Source organism: Amblyomma maculatum, chromosome 7 (genome assembly GCF_055883805.1).
Source record: "Amblyomma maculatum isolate TAMU_Amacu chromosome 7, ASM5588380v1, whole genome shotgun sequence".
NCBI lineage: Eukaryota > Metazoa > Arthropoda > Arachnida > Ixodida > Ixodidae > Amblyomma > Amblyomma maculatum.
Window position 1 is genome coordinate 60,771,425 of NC_139350.1, and position 22,657 is coordinate 60,794,081.

At 46.4% G+C, this 22,657-nt stretch overlaps 1 protein-coding gene across 1 annotated transcript in view; it reads right to left on the reverse strand.

The window, feature by feature from the left end:
* Positions 1–22,657, reverse strand: part of LOC146183542 (methionine aminopeptidase 1) — a 45,420-nt gene that overhangs the window by 17,784 nt on the left and 4,979 nt on the right. The window contains exons 7-11 of the mRNA XM_084609135.1: positions 20,435–20,502; positions 20,275–20,345; positions 18,226–18,357; positions 17,187–17,292; positions 8,920–8,957 (exon numbers count right to left, since the gene is read on the reverse strand). Of these exons, the coding sequence (XP_084465261.1) occupies positions 8,920–8,957; positions 17,187–17,292; positions 18,226–18,357; positions 20,275–20,345; positions 20,435–20,502 (415 nt within the window). The remainder of the gene's footprint in view (positions 1–8,919; positions 8,958–17,186; positions 17,293–18,225; positions 18,358–20,274; positions 20,346–20,434; positions 20,503–22,657) is intronic.

The following is a 22,657-nucleotide window of genomic DNA, read 5'->3' on the forward strand; positions in this document are numbered from 1 at the left end:
GACTCTCTGTGTGGCGATAGCGGCGGCTGTGTGCGGGCGGGCGTCGTAGTGCTTATACGTGTGGGGTGCACGTGGTTAGTGCTTGCCATGGACATGGCTGCGCGGAGAAGTGATGAGCAGCCTGATTTTAAGATTAGCCTACTGATGGCAGTTCAGTTCATCTTCGGTGCATGGTCAGAACTCAATGCTTCGACGGTGCAGAATTGTTTCAGGGAAGCAGGCTTCGTTCGGGATCGCACGACTGCTGCGGCTGATGCTTGCGTAGCTCTGACCAATGAAGGGATGCCAGAGCTGTGGTCTGCGCTCAGCAATGATGCATCGGGACTGGATGAGTTTCTGCATGCAGATGATGATGTGGAAACGTCTGAAATCCTCACTGACGAGGCAATCGTGGAAAATGTGCGAGCGGCGGGCAACGACAGCGATGACGACGACGACACTACAGATCAGCCTCTCCAAGTAGTGTCCTCACAGGAGGCCCTGCATATGATTTATTCCCTCCGGGACTTCGTTTTTTCAAGGGGCCTTCCACTTGAGCACGTCGAACAATTAGATGCTCTCGAGACCAATGTTAAGCTTTCTGTGAAGCAAGCGAAGCTCACGGACTATGCTTTTTTTGTTAAGTAGTGGACAACTTTTTTTCTGCTTGATTAAAATTTTTGAACCTTATGTTGACTGCATTTTTTGGCAAACCCGGTTATAACAATTATTGGTTATAACAATGACATTTTCTTGGCACTTGAGTATTGTTATAAGCGGGCTCGACTGTATTCTCTTTTCTTTGAGTAGCCTTCACTACAATATGCGACCTTAGAAATCCTCGGGCTTGTTTTGGGCTTTGCCCAGAGATTGCCGAGAAGGCCGAAATCGACGGGCTCATGCTGTATAATTTAGGCATGCAATCAGAAGCGTATTATTCTTACGTTATGATAATTAGCTTCTTGTTTTTGATGTTCGATGTTTCCTTCGGCCGTGTACATGTCCCGCGAAAGTGGGGAGGGGATATCGTTATGTTCCTGATTGTTCAGCTATTGCCATCGCTCTTTCGGTTCAAAAACTAAGTGTAAATCTCAAACAGGCATACCTTGACGCGAGAGCATACCTTGCGATATAAGAGGAGCAGCCAAAACTTTGGAACGAATTGCTACCTCATGACTTGCAGTTATATGCGCGTGTTAGTCAGACTAATTATTTTCGGCTGGTAAAACATTTTTGCTAAACTATGTTCAGTCTGGCCACGCCCAGAGCACAAAAGAATGTGCCGTCGCCGCTGCTTCAGTCTCGTCACCGCAAAACCCAACGCAATTCGATTGCTCCCCACTGCATGCCCGCACCGAACAAGAGCTTCCCAGTCACCGCCGTCTCCGTCTCGCCTCCCCCGCAGCCGCGCGTGCGATTGTGACGGACTCACGAACACCACCTTCCGTTTTTCTAGTGCTTCTCCAGAAAATGACTCATGAGTGCTTCAACGTTAAGCATACACCATTTAGTATTTAGTGTGTGAACCCTAAACGCCCGCAGGAATGCGCTGATTCGCGGATTACGACTGCGCCCCCAACATTTGTTTACATATCTTTTGCAATGGCTGGATGTATGCTGCTTGTTCGCAGGGCATAAAATGCAAGCTGAGCTAGCAATACCAAAACTACCCACTTCTTTTCGCCTCAGTTGCACCTTTATTTGTTCACGAACTACAACTGGGCTACAAGAAGCGCCATAGATGCTACGCCCCCTGCCTTCGCCGGGTATAGACGCCGACAGCTGCCAGCTGCGCTCGCTAGACAGGGTCACATATATCGACGCTTCCCGCTCAAAGAGCACTCGCTTTGTGATGTAAGCAGTCGTCTATTGGGGTCGCTACTGCCAGAACTACACTCAATGGCCACATGCGACCATTGAAGCTTGTGAATATGCGCTCCGTAATCGCCAAAACTCTACACCCGAACGTGCATACTCGAGCTAGGCCTACTGGTCGCTGAACGAGCCGGCAGTTTGGCGCCGACTAACATTTCTGGCCAAGGTCATTGCTGATGACAAGGGGGAACATATAAAGTGCAGCTTCTTGTTTTCCTTTTTCTAACTCGGTTAAGCTACAGTCAAGAGCAGCTGTTCAGGCCGTGTATAGGGTGTCAAGTTCTCGCTTGGCCTCCGATCTGACCAAAACATATCGGACGACTGTCCGCAGATCAGTTCCGTCAGTGTCGCGGGACCGAAAACCTCACGATAGCCTCCTTTATAGGAGGCCATGACCTGACACTACAGTGAAAGGCGACCGTTGGCCGTGCTGGCGTCGTCGCTGGTGTAATATGCGAAAGATCAGTGCGTCAATAAGCTAAGGAACCGTGCAGTTCACTAACTGTTAGCGTGCCTAATGCTGAAGAAAATATAGCTTTTGTGCGGTAACATTTTCATCAAGCACTTCTACATGAGGGACGACCACCGTGTCAATCGTCATAAGAAAAGAAGAAGAAGAAAAAAAAGAAGACTTGTCCTTCGATACAGTCGCAGACTGATTTTTCCGACTCCAAGAATTTGGACATACTCGATTATTCAGCTGCTTCGCGGCACCGTCACCCTTCCCACAGGCCGTAATGCATAACAAATGCCGAAATTTTGGACACTTCACAACCTCTCATTTGATTTTTCGGACCCTACTCGAGCCAACTCGATCGACAGCAGCTACCCGCACCGACGCTGACTGAAGCATGAAGCGCCATTTCTGTCTTGGAATGAGCCTCCTTACCACCCCACGAGGTGGCGGTAGGGGCGGAGTCTGCTCATCATCATCGTTTTTGTGTGTTCAGGCACAATGGCTAGTTTCGGTCTCGCCCATCCAAATCCAGGTCAAATCCAGTAGCCACTGGTCTGGTCGTCTCTTCTTTCTTCTTTGTGACGGCGTGCGGTGTAGTTATAGTGTGCAGTGTTCATTCTACTTGGGTTCCTTGTGTGTTGTGTACGCCTAGCAGTGAGACCAACGAAGCGCACAGGAATGGCGCCAACATCGGGGCAGCCAGCGCCGGGGAATTCAGCTAAGAAGCGCGGCAAATACGCAACGATGACAATGGCGAAGATCGCTGTGATCCATCAAGTGCAGAATGGCCGCCAGCAGAGCGAAGTTGCCCTGGAGTTCGGCATCTCGAAGCAGACTGTGCCGAACTATATGAAAAACAAAATGAAGATTTTGAACGAATCATTGAAGTCTTCTTCAGTGCTGGAACGAAAAAATTTCAGAGAGGGCAGCCACTCCACATGTGGCTGTGTGCGACAGTTGCAAAGAGGATCCCAGTGTCGGGCGATCTTCTGAAACAAAAGGCAGAAGCCCTCGCACTGCGAATGAACATCGAAGGCTTTAAGTTTAGCGATGGCTGGCTCCGTAATTTTAAGAAGAGGTACGACATCACTTTCAAGAAGATGTGCGGAGAGAGTGGTGCCGTGGACCAGACAGATTCTTGTAACAAATTACCGCTCCGACAGGCTGGAGTAGCTGCTGGACCGATTTTCGCCTGATGATGTCTTCAATTGTGATGAAACAGGCCTTTTTTTATAAGATGTTACCCGAGAAGACACTGTCCGTGTCTGGCGACCCCTGCCACGGCGGAAGGCATAGCAAAGACCGGGTCACAATGAAGGTTGACAGCAACATGTCAGGAAATGAAAAGCTCCCGATTCTTGTGATTGGGAAATCAATGAGCCCGAGATGCTTCAAGGGGGTAAAAAACATTGCCCGTGTAGTATGAAGCCAGCTCGAAGGCTTGGATTACGCAGCATCTTTTCGCTGCCTATGTACGCAAGCTGAACCGGAAATTTAGGGCCCAAAATCGCAAGGTGTTACTCTTTGTGGACAGTTGCGGTGCACGAGCGTCCTTCAACCCATGGACCAGGGTGTGATTAAAAATTTGAAGGTGCTATACACAGCATGCTTGCTGAGCCGCATGGTTCTGTGCATTGACGCCGGCAAGCAGTATGCTGTAACTCTACTGTCGGCGATCAGCATGCTTGTTGATGCCTGGAAGGGAGTGGCGGCAGCCACACTCCAAAACTGCTTTCAGCATGCTGGATTTGTTGGAGTTGGTGAAGCGGATGCCGCGGCCCAGGATCTCCCGTCCGACATGCTTCCCACAGATGGCGAACATGTGCTGCAAGACTTGCACAGTGGTGGCAGGGTGATCCCAGACGCAGTCACCTTTGAGAACTTTTCAAATGCCGACAGTGCAGCACTCACATGTGCGGAGATGGACGATGACGAGATAATTCATCAGGTGTCTTCTGTACCGCCTGATGACGAATCTGAGTCAGAGGACGACACACCGCCTGTTCCGCTGCCGTAGCACGCGGACCTTGTGAATGCGGTGACGATGCTTGCAGCTGCCTTCAGTGACAGCACGACCCTTTCAGAGATTCATGCAGATCTGATTGTTCGCAAACGGAGGAGCGTCCAGCAGCGTATTCACGATTTTTTCCAGCCAATTGTGGGGCCTGAATAAGTGCATTGGACATGCCAGTGCATAGAAATAAAGTTTCCTTTTCTCTTTTCTTTTTTTCTGATTTTGTTTTTTCGGACTCCTGTTTATTCGGATTTTTCGGCGGTCCCCGTGAGGTCCGAATAATCGGTCGGCAACTGTATTGCAGCCTGCCTTGCAGACGATGCTCCACCGTGTATATGATGTGACGTCACACGAGCATTTCAAAATGGCGGTCGCTCTCGGTGGCAGGAGCTTCCGAATTCAGATTTCTATTGCATTTTTTTTTTGTAATCTGCGCCGTGCGCTAGGCACTAAAACTTTGCAAGTAGAATCACAGGCCTGTATATTATTCACAGAAGTATAAAACGGCAATATGTCGAACGACCCTGTCATTGACCCTGGGTATGAAGCGACAGCATAGGCTACCAGCCTACATATAAACCCCACTTTAACCAAGCCGTATGAACGTGCCATAGGGGTCTATAGGGGTAACGTGAATACCAGGGTACTGGCAGGCTGATTCTGACATAACTGACCTATGTGAAACGAGAAAGTTGGTATCTGCTGCCATGGTGCCATGCTGACAGCTTGAAAGCCTACAGTAGTGTACCTTTCGCTACAAAAGGAACGAGATGCTGGAAACAGTTCTTGAATTCTGGCATCGTAAGCAATTCAAAAGCCACTGAAACTAAAGTACAAATAGCCCTATACCTGCCAACCTGGCGGAGATATTAACAAGGGGCGGAGGGGGAGTCAGGTCGTGTCCAATGTTTCAACATTAAGGGGGCAGGGACGGGGGAGCGAGTTCACTGAGCCCTGTGCTAAACATAACACAAGCAGCAACAGCAAGCATGACGTGTAGACGTCTGCACGCTGCCGCCCAGTGTTCTCGCTAGGCCTCTGCTGACAAAGCTAACTGATCAGCACTGCGTAGCTGCAGTTTTCTCTCGCCAACATCGGCGTGCCGTTTTAGCTTTCTTTTTAACTTGCCTTTCAAGTAGCCTTGGTATGTTCTACAGTGCATACCATGCCGCAAAATATTGAGCGTGGAGAAAATGTCATTCAACGCGGTCTGCCCGTTCCCCGTGCTTGCAGCAGCACGCGCAGCGAGAACGTTGACTTCGAAAGGCGAGCTCCAAGTGGTTTTCACCTGCCCACAGACTTCACAATTGAGCGCGAGCTTAACAGCAAGCCCAAATTCCAGCTCACCTTTTGCAATGCTTACAAAATCGCCACACACTTTGATTTCACGCACTCAAGCAGCTCGTTCACGGAGGTTAGGGTTAGCACAGTGAACAGCGTTCCTGACGCGGGCGCATCTTCGATCGTTGATCCCAAAACAGACCGCTTTCGCCGAGTGCCTGAAACTGACGAAAGTTCACGCTGTGCCTCCGGCGCGCGATGTTCTAGTTCTGTTCTATCGGCGTCGGACAGAAAAGGAGTGTCTACACAGACGGCTCTCCCGGCTCCGTCGGTTGTTGCAGCATCTTGCGACGACGCCACAGCAGGGCTCGAAGTGTCGGCGGTCTCCGATGCGTTGCATCCGGCAGCATTTTGCATGACTGCAGCCGTTGCGGGCGTGGTTGCCGTCGCTTTTTTTTCCCCCGAATGCGTGCGCGGTGCGAAACTTTTTATTGCCACCAGCCATCGTAGTGTGTTCGAGAAAGCTCAATCCAAAACGGCGGACGCGATGCCGTTTTTTTGTATCTTTTTAGCAGACGATTTCGCAGTGTCCAATAGGGAGGCAGGATTCGTACCACGTGACGCAAAAGCGCCAATGCGGTGCGAGTATTCTTTATTTTTTTACTGGCTTGTGGCTCTGCTGTTGCCAGACGCATGCACGGTTTCCCACTAAAAACTGATAGCAGAGAGCTTCACGCTTCAAACGAAACCAAAATGGTGGCGTTCCACAGCGGGGTTCTTGTATGGCACGCTTTTGAATTTAACTGTTTTTTCAGCCATTTTCGCGAGGAATACTGTCACATTGATGACTTTGAAGAGCAATTTTATGCATGAATTCCTCAACCCCCCCCAGATTAGGAAGGAAAAAAAAAAATACTTTGAAAAGTCAATTTTTTGGTCATTTTTCGGCCGCAAACCCCCGTGTCTCCCCTTAATGCAAAACCATTACCTTTACATGCAATTCCGCCCACGACCATTGTTTGCCACGATGGTTTCAAAACATGAGCTATCACGCCATTGTTGGGCATAGAACAGCGCAGCTCCGTAACATGAGGAATGCGGCTCCATACAGGAGGATAAGATGGCGTGACGTTTTTTTGCCGTAACAACCCTTCAACACCAAGCGCGCTGACAGGCTGCCCATCAATGGAGATCGAAGGCGAAGCCAGCAAAGCGTCTACATATCTATTGCAGCTGCACAGCCTGTGCGCCACCGTCAGCCGCTGCCGCCACTTACAAGAAAGGGCCACCAGCTGCCATGGGTCAAAACAGGCATGGGATTTTTTTGTTTAAGTGGCCAGCCACAGCTACTTTGACTTGGCTCAAATTGGCCATGATAGGCTGCTTAGCCGATGATGCCAGTGTGGCCTCTGATGGTGATGCTGGCCATTATGATGTGGCTGCAGATTCCTCAGTGTCAGATTCGCAAAGAGCATTCCACACGGAAGAGGCCATTCGTCCGGAAATTTAAAGCAGTGATTGTACAATCGGAAAGTTCAGTCAAAAATCAAAAGGGCTGGCAGGTATGTAGTGCCTAATGTGCAATCAAGAACCAGAGCATTTAAAAAAAATTTCTGAACCTTAATTACATATTTTGCCCTCAACAATGCATGTTCTGCACATCTAGCTACATACTAAAAAAAGAATTGTGGTCCGAACTGCCATATATGCCAAGATATACTGACAGTTGAAAATTTGAGTTTTGAGAAAAATGACAAAACCAGACAGGATGCCGTTTACTGAAGAAAACTTCGAAATTATTATTGTTGTAGTGGGATTAGGATATGGATAATGACCTCCTAGAATGTAGTCACTTTTACTATTGCCTCTGAAATAAAGCTTTTGGAGTGCAATTCTTACGCGCCCGTTTGACGGTTGAGCCATGTCGCCAATGGTGCGGTTGCCGATGTAACCGAATGAGAGAGTCATGAGCCAAGAAAATTTCTTGGAAGAAATTCTCTTTCACTGGTGAGAAAAACAGAGTGCTTTATAACTGCACAAACATACGTACAAGCATCTCTCAAATTCTTTGCCTCAATGCATCGCAAAAAACGCTTAAAAAGCTGTGCTCAAATTTTGCATTAGGGAGTCTCGTGACTGTCCTCAGAATTTTTTACTGCAAGACTGAACTCCACGGACACCCGGCTGCACACAGTTTGAACCATGAGGTTTAAGCCTGCATTCCACCGCGGGCATCAACCTGGCAAAATACAGTTTTGCTATGCTTTCAGTACACGGACCGTGATGCGGTATAATCATAACCAAGAATATATGATTAAGTGCAGCATGGTTATTTTTCTTTCACTGTATTACAGCCGCAAAAATGTTCAAAACGAACGGGTTAGTTTTTCGTTCGCTGACAACATGCAGCAGAAAGAAATGTCCCCATAGTTTGTACATGATAGCGTCAATTTGTCAGCTAGGCTGTACTCACTACCGTATTGGCCAAAGTTCATATCACTGCCACACACTTAACTAGCAACACATTCCCTAATTGCAAACAATGAAGGTTTTCATAACAGCGTTGCCTATAGACCTCTACAGCTCTGGTCGATGCGGACCGTTGGAGATTATTTTGCGTTTTTCTCAAGGTGTCGCGACAAATGCGATTGTCACGTGAAGTATCCAGGGGCGATGTCGCAGCTAGGCTTAGCCCGATCAGAACTCGATTCGATGCAGATGGCAGTATATCTGCGGCCCACTTAATGATGTTAATAAATTCCTTATTTTATCTTCCCGAATAGCTGCATGGTGAGGAACTTTGACGTCAACACTGTTGCGAAATGCAACAGCGAGACGGCTCCTGCATGTGGCTCGACACTTGCTGTGCACCGCTGCGTCCAGCAGACAGGAAGCGCGTTAGCGAGTCAGTCACGGCACAAACTAGCGAATAGCAATGCACGCTGCGACTACTTTCTGGCAAATGTTTTAGTTCACAGCCAGTAGGTGTAAATGCGCGGCAACGGTGTGAAATGGTTAACAAAAAGCTGCTTTTTCCCCCGAGAATGACAGCTGCGCATCTTGAAAATATAGCACAGTTTTTGCTTCAAAATTTGAAGAGACTGAACGTGGATATAAGCTTTCTACTTGTATTACAGTGGAAATATTAACTCCGGGGATTATAAAATTCACAGACTCGTAGAGAAAGAGCTCTAGTATTCGACAGTCTCGTTTCTAAAAAAAATCAAATTTTTCGGCACCAGAAGCAGTCTCCTTCCTTAAAAAATCTCGCACAGAAAATGTCACATGCAGGAATTATAAATGTTTTACTTACTAGCATAGTGTGGGACACTGGGTGCTGTGTGGAACAATCTGGAACAACATGCAATTTGACGTAAATGTTAGAAATGGGGCCAGGAAATATAAGCAGAGGCTGGACACTTAGGTGTCAACAGAACTACGTTCCTCCCCGTGTATAAGCAGGAACCCCCAAAGCAGTATTTCAAATATACAAAACAGGCAGGCAAAAGCACTATTTTCACAGAAACTGGAAATTCTATATGTGAGAAAATGGCAAGAAATGAAGCGAGAAAAAAAACAGCAACATGGGCCTTAATGGGCTTTTTGCATTTTTCCTTTGACCACTAACAGGACAGAGTTTTCATATTAACGAGGTGTGAATACATGAGAAAATTCTAGTTCCGAGAAATATGCAAATATCTTGAGGCACCTATATTTGAGACATCCATCCATAAATAACTTTTTTTTATGCATATGCAAACTTTAACCAACACTGGCGTAATACAGTAGAATCTCGATGATACGAATTGCAAGGGAGCACGCAAAATATTCGTATCATCCCGAATTCGTATGATTCAAAACAAGTCAACATCCACATGGGAATGAATTGAAAATGAACCAAAGTTTATTATGGCGAACTACTTGCGGCCGAAAAAGTCCGTAATGCTTGTCTGCACTTTTTTGCTGTTGATGTCGCGGACAAGCTCCGCCTGAAAGGCATAAAACCGTGCCGCGGTTTCGTCGCTCACGCTGCTGGCACTTACGGTGCGGCGCAGAACGTCCAAAGCGTGAAGAGTATCTGCCTTTGACGGTGGCTGATCACACTCGTCATCAGCGTCACCATCGCTGTCAGGCTCACTTTCGCAATCATTCGCTTCATTGACCAAGTCTTCAATAGACCTCAGCCCACAGATCGCGACGTTGTCGTCCGCGGTAACGAAGTCCCGAACCGAAGCTTCAGTTTCCAGATTGTCCCAGCCATCAATCGTGAGGTCTTCATCTGGCTCTTGACAATCTCCTGCCGAAGCCGCAGCAAGTCCGATGGCAAATCTGCACTTTCTAAAACAGTTCGAGATTGTGTCTGAAGTTACACTATCCCACGACATGGCTAGAAAGTGCAAATCATCTAAGAGACTGATCCGCAAGTTTGCTTCTTTACGGTCAATTTTTGCCAGCAGACGCCTCACTACACGTTTTCCCTCTGAATTTAATCCTAGCGCCAGCGGAAATAATCTGGGCGCCGACTGATATAATCTAAGCGCCATGCGATATAATTCGAGTGCCAAGTATTTAATCATAGCGCCAGCATATTTAATCCAAGCGCCAACTCGAATAATGTCCGCGCCAACCAATTTAATCCGAGTGCCAACACAATTAATACAAGCGCCAGCGAATTTAATCCGGGTGCCAACCAATTTAATCCACATGTGGAAAATGAATGCGGTGGAAGGCTCCAAAGCACTAAACATGAATTCCAGAAATAAATAGTAATCGAGATCACATTCCAGACCATACGACGAGTAAGCGTCACATCTGCATGCACTATTTCGCTTTGTTCTTGTATCTTGCAACAACCAAGAACCATATGTGCAGCTGAAAAAAGAAAAAAAAAAGCGGTTTGTGACACGTCTCTTCCAGCTTTTAGCTTAGACGCAAGGCAAGTGAATAAATATACCTGTCATCTTCTAATTGTTTGGTTAAGCACTGCTTGTCATGGGCTGTCTTATGCACTGAATCTGCATGCTGATGGCAAGTGCGGTCTTCACACAACAGCCGACTGTTTTTAGAAATTGCAACCGGTGCAGAAATGTATTTGGGTTTCTAATCATGATTTAACAGAAAAGGATCAGTGTAACACACAGTTGGTTTCGGCGTGAAGAGTAACGCTACCACGGAAAGAGAGAGCGCGCCCCTGCTTTCAGTCTGGTCATGGCACGGTAGAGTGAATGAAACTATGTACAGCGGAGCTTACAACCGAGGCCAGGAATAGCTACTGGCTTCTCAATATGGTCACCTTAGCAGCAGTATTTAATTTGCCTGGGCGGCAATCCTAGCAGCGTAGGTTGCCAACAAACTATAAGCACGTACAAGCACAGAAGTAGCCGACTGAAATGCAATTTTATTTTCTAGGAGACATTAGGCAGGTTTAAGTGTAACTCAGAACGTTTTACATATCGTCTTCATGCAAAGCTGCCCGTATAAAAGAAAAGTTATGGCGGTCAAAAGCAGCGCACTCTACCCTTTGTATTTGCTGCATAGAGTGTCGGGCAGCGTCGAGCAACAAACTGTGCCGATGGTCCTTTTTAGTCATTCCGGGAGAAGTGATTAGCACCAGGTCTCTCCGCTCGCTCAGGAAAGCTTTGACTTCCGACTTGAACTTCGAAAAGACTTCCTCTATAGGGTTGAAAAATGGACTGTAAGGAGGCAGCCGCTTGATCGAGTGCGCCTGACTGGCCAGGCTTGCCTGTTCCGCACGGCTGTGAGCTGGAGCGTTGCCAAAAATAAAAACCGCTTCAGAACCAGGTTCTTCACTTTCGACACGGGCTGATATGTCGCTCAAAAATTCATTGACAACGACCCAGTGAACCTTGTCTACAGCCGTCCAATGAATGACACCATTTGCGGACATGCAGGCGAGAATGTTAAGGTTTGCTCCTTTGGTGCCAGTCGTCGTCTGCACCGCAAGCTGTCCCTTCACTGCACAGCCGAAGCTCCTTGAACACCATATGTTATAGTTGGTCTCATCGATGTAAAACCTGCACAAGCGAGGTCCTTCACACTGCAACCATTGCGCGTATGTTTTGCGGCTGCGTTTCACGTCGTCTCTGTTGCGGTCAATCGGCCTCTGAGTCATCAACTTCATAGCGTAACCGTGCGAATCCAGTAGGCGATCAATGCTACTTGTGCTGATGGCGATTCCCGGCAATTCTTCCACTGCTTGCTTTATTTGCTTTAGCGTGAAAGCAGGGTTGTTATCCACAATTATCTTTAGAGCCGTTACTACCTCATTTCCGAATTTCTTCGATGTTCCGCCTTTCTTCAACGCTTCTCTATCGCTCGCAGCAATGGATCTCGCCGTCTTTAAATTGATGCCCAGCGTGTCTGCCAGTTTTTTCACATCTCCTCCACGCCTCGACACTTCGAGAATTCTGGCCCTGTCATGCTCGGAGACTTTGCTGTTCTTTCTTCTTGGTGCACCTGGAGGCTTGAACGACGGTCCCCGTTTTCGGTGCCCGATTAGGATGTCTGGGCACTGCTCATCAGCTTCCATGGAAGAAAATAATGCGCATAAAGTTCATGCAAAATTAATGAAAACACGCAGTCTACCACCTGCCTATAATATACGAGCACGCACCACCACCGTCCGGCTCTACTCCGTCGTGCAAATGCAGACGACAACGCGGCACATACAACGGAGGCGCGAAGATTGCCGCCTGCTTTGAAATATCTTGTCTTCTGCGTTTCTAGCAGTTTTTGTTTTATGCTCTTGAGAAAACATTTCTATTTCTTGCAAACGAAAGTACACCTATTTCTAATAGTGAATTCACGTGTCTGTGCTTTCATCCTTTCTCCTAGCATAGCGCAAAAACAGACGACAATTCGGCACCGAGTAAACGGAGGCGGAAAACTTGCCGTCTGCTTTGGAACTTTTTGGCATTGGCTGTGTAATGTTTGGCTGATGAAATTACATATAGCTAAAATAGATACAGTTGATTAAAATGTTTTTTAATTGTGTGATAAAATAATTGTGTTTCATCGAAGACATTTTAATTCTGTATATATTCTGTAATCAGCAGTGCGCACATTTGTGGGATACATTGTCCTCTTGGAATATAGAGCCAGTAAGCCACAGCTCTGGGACCCTTCAGTATTTCAGTGCCGAGATTGTGCATTTGTCATAATATTGACGAAAGTCATCCCATAACCTAACGCTTTGCTTACTCGTCGCATGGTCTGGAATGTGATCTCAATTTCTATTTATTTCCGAAATTCATGTTTCATGCTTTGGAGTCCTCCACCGCATTCATTTTCCACATGTGGATTAAATTGGTTGGCACCCGGATTAAATTCGCTGGCGCTTGTATTAATTGCGTTGGCACTCGGATTAAATTGGTTGGCGCGGACATTATTCGAGTTGGCGCTTGGATTAAATATGCTGGCGCTACGATTAAATGCTTGGCATTCGAATTAAATTACATGGCGCTTAGATTATATCAGTCGGCGCTCAGATTATTTCCGCTGGCGCTAGGATTAAATTCAGAGGGAAAACCTGTAGAAGTCCTTTGAAATGATGTTTCACATTACCTAATTATCCCAGCGTCCAGTGGCTGAAGATGGCTGGTAGTGTTCGCCGGCAGGAACCTGACTTTCACGTTATTGAATGTCATTTCCTTTGGGTGGGCAGAGCACTGGTCCACGAAAAGCAAAATTTTCCGGTTTCTTGACGCCATTTTCCGATCAAGGCTTGTCAAGAACTCGCGGAAAAAATCTCGTCATCCACGTCTTTCGGTTGCCTTTGTAAAAGACAGGCAAACGCTCCGCCGATCGGAAACACCTCGGTTTCTTCGACTTACCGATGACGGTAAGCTGGAGTTTCTCGGATCCATCCGAGTTGCAGCAAAAGAGTACTGTTACTCTCTCCTTGCTTTTCTGGCCGCCCTGGCATGCCTGGCCTTTTACGCACAAACTTCTTTCTAGTTGAAGGTTGAAAAAGAGGCCCGCCTCGTCGGCATTAAATATGTCACGTGGCGCGAACTCCGAAATCAGCGCCGGCAGCGTGTTCAGCCACTCATCTACAGCTGACTGATCCACTTTCTTGCCTTCACCTGAGACGACCCGGCAGACAAGTCCGTGCCGCTCCTTAAACCGGTGCAGCCATCCCCCAGACGCTTGGAAATTTTCAATTCCAAGCGAAAGCGCGACGGTGTCGGCTTTTTCACGTAGCACCTTGCTGTCCACGTTGACGCCGGCCGCTGTCACTTCGCGGAACCAAGTCAGCAGAACCTCTTCCAGCTTGACATGGGTCGCTGTTTTAGCCTGCTTCACGTTCGCACCGAAGTGCTGCACATTCTTCAAGATGACATCTCGCTACCCAACAATGGTGCAGAGTGTTGACGGTGCCAACCCTAGCTCTTTTGCTAAGTCGACACTCTTCTTCTTAGGGTTTTCGTCGACCCTCTTCAGCACTTCAAGCTTTTCCTTAAAAGAAAGGGCTTTACGCTTCCGCGACATTTCGGCAGCAGCGAACGCTTGCGTCTTTCTAACGTTTGGGCAGTTCACGTCACAGCGAACGACAGAAAGAAGCGGCGAACGGAGAACCGGAGAACTACTGTAGCGGCAGCCAGCGTCACAGTCCTCCTGGGAACAGCCGGCGAGACAACTTTTCGATAGACCAATGAGCTGCCAGCGAATGAGTGACGTACACGACTGGGCACGTGCTTCGCCTTGGCCGTCCTTCTCTAGTGCTCGTCGGTTTGCTACGTAAGGGAGGGGGGAGTAGGGTGGTTAGTGGGGTGAGAGGCGTTGGAGAGGAGAGGCAGCGGCCGCGGTGGGTACCCTCTCCCCCTGTGAGCTCTTGAGCTGAGCTGCTCGGTGGCTTTGTGCGTTTGTACAACGTTCGTTCCTATCATTCGCAACGGGGGGAAGGGGGGGGGGAGGGAGTTAGCGGCGGCCGCGTCGGTTATGCTACCCTCTTGAGGCCAGCCGCGCCGGCCCGCTCGCATGGGGGCATGCACTAGTTTGCATGTTCGTATCAACCGCGGCAGGTTCAGAAACTTCGTATCACCCCGAATCTTAACGTATTCTATACAATGTAGTCCGTTCAAAGCATTCTTAAAATTCGTATCATCCCGAAATTCGTACCAGCCGTAATCGTATCATCGAGATTCTACTGTATATCAAAATGCCCTTCCATACACATGAATAATCCTCTATACCTAACATGAAAATTCTTCAGTCCCAAATCTTGGGGAAAAAAAAATTGTACAAAGCTGAAAAACCACGAATATAAAATTAAAAATCAGTAATAAAATCATTGTCAGAATACATAACGAGTCTCTTCTTACTTTTGAAAATACCGATTACATATGTGCAATTTCCCTTCTTAGGTGCTAAGGCTTTCAGGACCATGGAGTAAAACAGGAGTGTCTTGGAAAAAAAAAAAACAACAAAAAAAAAAAACACCCTTCAATAATATATTGGCCCAATTAAGCCACAAAATATGCAAGGCTCTTGAAAGTGGTGCTTATCCTAATGGCATTCTTCAGTCACTTTTCCTGCGTGATGGGTCAGTGACATGGCCTTAAGCATCTGTTCGGAGCGGTAACGCTGTGTCCACATCGGCGAGTCGCAGAGTTCACACTGGCGAGCCGCGGAGGTCACGCGACTCGCCAGAGTGAAGCACCATAGCGCTGCCAAATCAAGTGGCTGGGTGAACGTGGGGTGTAACTGATAGCAGCCTTCGGCTTCTTCTGCTCAGGTTTGACGCTGCATCACTATCATGCGGCAAAGCCAACTAACTGAAGCCTAGCCATGGCCCTCGGATGGCGTGCTTTGCTCCCTTCCCCACTGTAGGCACTGCAAAAATCAACTGTACCATTACTTTATTCAATGATTATCCTTTTAAAATGTAGCACTGCTAGTGGTTTGCGAGCTTAGAACGTCAAAGCTGTACATAGTTTGGTGAATGTTGTACTGGAGGGCATTGGATTAATAGCAATTCTTTAAAACGCTCTATGTAGATGCACTAAATACGCTAAACAACCGGAAACCTACAACGGCTAGGCAAGCACGAAAATTGTAGGAATGGCAATGCATTACCACATTAGCAGTACGGTCATGCTAGGACTATTCAGTTCCTACCACATGGCATTCATTACTGCGCACCAACACTGCCAGACGCATTTCACCCCAGATCAAAATGGAGATATTTCTCCGGAAACCTTGGGGTCAGCAGTCTAGTGCCAAAACCACTGAAACGCTATGGAAAGGGGAAAGAAAAAGGTAACAGAAAGGTATGACCCGCACACGCACACGGCAGAAGAAAGCAGAGTGGGCTGAGTGAGTGCATTTTGAAGACACTAAAAGCAAAGGAATGAGAAGTGCGTTTGTTCTACAATTTTGTTCAAAGGTAGTGTTTTAGTTCAGTTCTCACTCCGTCCACAATGAAGTTCCTTGCTCATGACAGAATTAGCTTGTCGAGACGAGTCTGACTTGCTTGGTTTCTTAATGCAGCCTGACATCAGCCTTTTTAAACAGCCCCTAAAACACAAGCATGTGCTCAAAGGAATTTCTTTTTCACATTCAGAGGGACATTCAGAGGCAGCAGATGCATTCAAGTCAGCAGGAGTGTTAGCTGGCCTGCCCACTCGTTTATGCGGAGCTGCTCGACTCACGTGCAGCTTACTGACAACTGTAGTGCAACCTTGCTATGCTGTTGTCACCTATAGCCCCCTGCCCTTGAAAAACAAGAATAAAGTGCATCTCTCCCCTTTTGTGGGTGCAGAGCACATAGCGCAAAATCATTCTTACAAATCAGCTTTCCTGCAATTTTACAAGTTGCCAAATTTTCATGACCCCTTTACTCCCCTATTTCAACAAACTGGGCAATTGAAAACGAGCCATGCAAGAGCTGCCTCGCACTGATGGCGGAGGTTCGCATATGAAGTTCAACTGGTCACCAAAATCATCACTGCAGGCAGCCATGTGCTGGATTGCATCATTGAGCACATATGAATCCATCTTATTTCCGATTCGGAATACCCTTGCGTGACAAGGTCCACCAATGAAGTGCTCTACCATCCTCTGGACGGATTCTGTTGGCCATTGTAGAAGGTGGGGTATGTAGAATTTTGAGCTGTATATTCAAGACCTTTAGCGCATACACCTCCATGAGGCGTTGGCTAGGGCTGCACAGCAAAAAGAGGGTCATCCCATGAATGAACATTGTGCACTATAATCTGCTTAGGTTTGAAAGCCTTCCCTTGATCAAAGCTACTTTTTGAGGCACTTTACTCACAGGCTTTCACCAAACTTTCCTTGTGCTGCCATCTCATTTCTGGCATTACATTTGGGTGAATTTTCTTTTTCAGTTTTTTTTTTGCACCCGCCAAAGCCGCCTTGCGGTGCAATCTTACCTTTTTGTGCCTCACCAAGCCGACCTTGGCATTATATGCGAGAATTTATGGCATTTCCTGGTGTGTAACCATAGAATAAATGACTACTTAGAATGTAGAATAAAAAATACACATATTGACAAAAAAAAAAGAGTAAAAAGCTTTAAATGAAAAAGTGCCACTTTACCGGTGGATTCCGTGGCCGCAGTAGCTGCGCACAACTGAGAAGCCGTGGGACTGGGCGTGCTTCTGAATGATGTTGCCTATCTCCCGGTACCGCATGCCAGGAGTAACTGCAATCCCCAACTCAAGTCAGTACAGCTACAGTGCTTCCACTGTGCATTTTGCATGCACTAAGTAGAGGGAAAAAAAAAGGGAAAGGGAATATGCAATGCCCGGCTGAAGAATGTGGAGAATCTCTTGCTGTGCCCAAAGCAGCACGATAAAAAGCAGTGAACAGTGGCTAAAGCAGAACTGACGAGCACAGACCGGATAGTACAATGTAAGCATGCAGACGTGGATGCTGCTAAAAATGCTGGCTAACGACATGATGACATCAATTGGTTTGGTTTGTAGGGTTTCCAGCTGAGGGTCTTTAACATGCATTGACATCGCACAGCCAATGGGCGGCTGGCTTTTCAAACCCTCCATCAAAAAGCAGTCACCACGGCTAGGCCGTTTCCTTGGGTTCAGCAGTTGAGAGCTAAACCACTACTGAGCCACCGTCGCGGGGCATGATGACACCAACTGTACTGAAGTTATGCTGCAAGCATGCCACTTAAGACTCAACAGCTAAACTTAGCAGTCCGCTGTCTTCAACGCTCTTCACCCCTACATTCCATAGATGGTTTCGTTTTCCTCTATACGCTAGGCATATCTGTGTCTTTAGGAAACCTTCAGTTGCAAGTAATGATTGCAAAATCAGGCAAGGTCAAAGACATATGCGACAGTCACGGCAGTAAATGTAAAAAAAAAATAAAATGCTTGCCAGCTGCTCTAGCACATGACAGGGGGCTTGCGTTGCGCATGCTCCAGCTAGTGACCGCTATAAGACCCACATCCCCAAGCATGTTGGGTAAGGTGGCACAATACATTACACAAGGTACAATAACATGCAACAGAGCCCGTGTAAAGCATCACTAAAATGGTTTGTTCCACACAGGCTTCAGACGTCCTAGTAATACGCATCTTCAAAAATGTTACAGACAGTGACCTCATAACATTACCTGCTTCAATAGCCTTACTAAGGCACTCGTGGGTGACTTGCACAAGTTTGCGGCCGCTCTCATTTACGTTGCCGATGAACACAGTCTCATTGAGATCTCCATGGAAGCCCCGGTGGTATACCGTTATGTCCACTGCACACACACACAGGGCAAAGTGAGGAAAGGCGACAAAAGTTGCCAAAGGCAGTAGAAGCTTTCTCCCAGCATGCTCAAGTCAGTGAAAGCCCTGAAAAGCACTAGTAGTATTTGTCTCCAAAGAAGGTGGGAAAAGTGACTGAAATGTGCAACAAAGAGCAGAAGACGCAATGGACCCATTCCAAAATTTAAGTCGGCTACTAGCGAAACAAAGATCTAGCGCTGACCAAGCAAGCCATTGCTTGAAAGGCACATGCAGTGTTGTAATGGGAACATATTCCACTACAGAAAACACATGTAGCGCAAAGATAACACTCTGTTTTAAAAATTCGCTCCTCTGCTATAATAGAGCATACGGCATAAAGGTGAAGCCAAATTAACACGAATAAAAGGGGTTCCTTGTGCATGACACCTACAATCGGCTTTCAATAATTGAACACCTTTGTGGAGTAACAGGCATAACAGAAAGGGATGGCTCTGTGTGCACACACCCGGAACCATGGCTGGTAAAACAATGTTGCTTTAAACTGTTTCAAATGGTAATGCTATACAGCACTTTTGACCAAATACGACACAAGACACACGTGGCTGTCTGTGTCTTCCAATGTGCTCCATATCACCACATTGGAAAACATGGCAAACCACGTGCACAAAAGCAAAAGTGTTAAAGAATTTATAACTTTTTTTTTCTCTCTCGTGCTGTTTCAGTTTCTTCAATCACAGAGTGATTGTCATGATGCTTGAAATGATTGAGGTCAAGTGAGGAACACAGAAACTGTAGAATGGCCAGTGTTTGGTTAACTTTAGTTCACACCAACTCCTACACAAGCCTGCTCAAGAGTAGGAATAAAAAGAAATTTAAACAGCAGCGATTAAATTGCAGTTTTTTACAACTTGGATGACCTCAACTCATCTGCGGCATGAAAGCCATCATTCGGCTGGTGACACTGAAACCGAACACAAGAAAATATTTGTAACTTATTTAGCCGGCATAAATGAATTCATGATTGCGACAGGTGCATGCTGTCTTGCGCACTAAAAAAACCTGCAACCCAAACTTTGGTGATATACAATTTAACCAGCTGGTCCACACCGCAGCATACCAAGGACAGTCTGACCCCTTGAATGAGCGCAGGCAATTCCCAAGCGAGGCACTAACTACATCCATCCTGGATCTGTCAACTCAAGCAGATTTTGCGGTACACAGTACACTCAGCTGCCACAGATGCAGGCACAAGAAGGAGATACTAAGGAGCTGCATCCCAACAGCCAATATGCAAAGACGCACAGCCCACAGGTAGAGTTTGTCTCAGGTACACTTCTGGCAAAATGAAGACAGACATGACCTATCGTTTTAAACCTCACTGCTTTCAATCTTACGCTGAATGGCAAAGACTCTCCATGGAACTAACATGCTGCACTAAGAAAGAGACCAGACAAACGAGGTACAAAGTGCACAGCCTGTTGAACTGGAAGTGCAAGAAAGTCCAAGTATATATGCAACCAACTAGCCTCCCATTGTTGACTTGCTTAGCAACACACCAGCAAGGTAATCAAAAGTTTGCCTTAAAGCATTACAGTTTGCCCCCTAGAAACACTAACTACCACACTTGTCATTGTTCCCCTTTTATAAAATGACAGTAAAGAAACTATGGTGCAATACTTTCATTACTCCAGCTAGGTAGGATCAGACTTCAGCCAGGCATGAGGCCTCAAAAGCTACAGGCCAAGCAAAAGTCTAATGCATGTTTATCTCACGGTCAAAGTCTTTTTCAAACAAAAAGAAAGAAAACAGCACAGAATTTTTTACAACAACTCTTTAGCATGGTTCAAACCTGCCGCCTTTTAAGTGCTGGAGCTTTATTTTCAAAACCAAAAAGAATGCACATGACGGGGAAATCAGCTTGCCCTCACCGTTCAACAGGTCACCATCCTGTAGGGGACGCATGTCAGGAATCCCATGACAGATGACCTCATTCACAGACCTGAATACAAAGCAGGGGTGCCTTAGTGTGCTCCCAACATCAGAAAAAACAGAAATAAGAGATGCTGCCAGAGCACAGGAAAGTCTTACGTGCAACAAGACTTGGGAAACTTGTAGTAGTTGAGTGGAGATGGGTAACAGTCACGCTCAATGCTTGCCTGAAACCAAGTGGAATACTGTTAATTGGCAGAACACCGTTATGTGTCAAGGCACATAAAACAAAGCCAAAAAGTGCCTACAATCGACCATACGTAAAATATGAAGCAAAGAGCAGGTGCTTGGCTTGAAGCCCCTACACGATAAGCAGGACCCCAAGAAATGGCTGCTTGCAGCATGCTGTTCCAGCCCCTCAGTTGTGAGCCGTAAAGTAGTCTCCATCAGTTTTTGTACCCTGTGGCACTATCTAAAGTAAGACAACACGAAATAATGATCACAAGACACCAGTGTTGACCACAGGTATTTCTGCTCACGACAAGGTAAAAAACAAGTGAGCAATAAAGTAGCATCAGTGCTTTGGCAGAACATGACGTTGCTCTATAATGCAGTAAATGCCATTTAAACTGACACTTGTTAGTCAATTCAGATAATTCAAACTGCTGGCTCTGTATGGCCAAATTCTATTTTGAGTCCATGGCCTCAGACGCTTGCTGATTCAGATGCTACAGGTGTTGCAGTGGGCGTTCAGATATGACTGGCGATCGTTGAAATAGCCTTACCCAAAACCTGAGCTCCATTTCACAGACGTTTGAACACCTTGAACGTGTGTGTGATATCAGGTGTGTCAATGAACAGAAGGCTCCGAAATTAGTTCGACCCCTCAGTTCCGATTTTGCTTTTCTGAGCTTTCTAGCTTGAGGATGATGGCATCAGAATGCCAACCTAACCTAGCTGAACAGCTTTCAAGATGCTGATCGGTGCATCATTAGTGTGCTTTTCTCAGACCACTTTAATGCTGTTTTTTCACCATTCTCCTAATGCTCTTGACTCCTCACAAACAACACTGACATGGTGGCAATGGAGTTCACTGCGTTTAGCTCTCCACAGCATGCACGCATTAAAGCCCAGATGGAAATGGGAGATTATCACCACGTTGTTCTGATCTCAAAGTCAGGAAACCACCGTCAGTTTTATAAGTTTCATTCGACATTTCCAGCTTTTGCATAATTTGAACTTTTTTTTCTAATTCCATGAAGTTTAAATTAACAAGCTTTTACTCTACTTGGCTGCAAGAGAAATTAGGAGGCCCTAAATCTAACAGCTACCCTTGCTAGAATGCAGCTGCTACTTATTCCTTGACACGTTAAAATTGACAAATAATTCTTGCACTAATGACCAAGAGTTTTACTAGGCCCTCACTGGCCTCACAATTTACTAGAGAGATCTCAAGCCTCCCTGTTTTGTCTTCCTCCCGCCCTATTTTGAATATTGGCGAGGAGGGCTTGCAACCAGGCAGTCAGCACGCACTTAGACCTCTCAACCATTTGACAGCACCCCTGAAGCAGTGTCATGTAGAGCTGTAGTCTTGCTGCAAGCAGCCTGACTTGTGGCTAACTCATGATGTCTGTCAAGGCGGCGCTGAAAATGACACCACCTCTCGCTCTGGCATAGAATTTTCCATGTTGCACTGTTGCAATGCTGGGAAGCTACTCCATCTTGAATTTGACCTGCTGCTGGTGCTTGTTTCAGATGCTGTGTGGGGAAGCCAACATATCTGACGTTTTGGTACTCAGTTTTAATGGCCTCCGGAATCTACACTAAAACTGTGGAGAAGGCCTTCCTCTACTCTTGCATGCGTTTGAACAAAATTTCAGGCCATGCATTCTGGCTATACAGAGCTAAGCGCGTGTCATGTTACCTGTTTTCTATAACAAGGCTTAACTGTACTGTCATACTGTTAAACGGAGCTCAAAGAATGGCTTTTTGAGCCTGACTTTCACACATACAGTGGGTCATATTTCTAAAATGTTTAACAGATGATAGTTACTTGCTCGGAATAACATACACACACTCATTTCAGCATATAACCAATGCCAAACTCACTAAGTTTACTTATGGACACAGCTTGGAAGCACTTTACTTTTATTCTGATGTTTTCACAAAAGAAAACAGCTCACTGAAGCAACACTAAGCTACAAATTCTGGCAAGAAACACTGCTATAGCTCAGTTATGGTATATACTGTATTTCAAACTGATTAAGCGGAAAGAGAACAAATGTGCTGCTATTTCATGCATGCAGTGCTCAGTAATCAATCTATATGTGTAATGCACATATAAATTGTGAAGGACCCATGTCAAACTTGGCCAAAGTCATT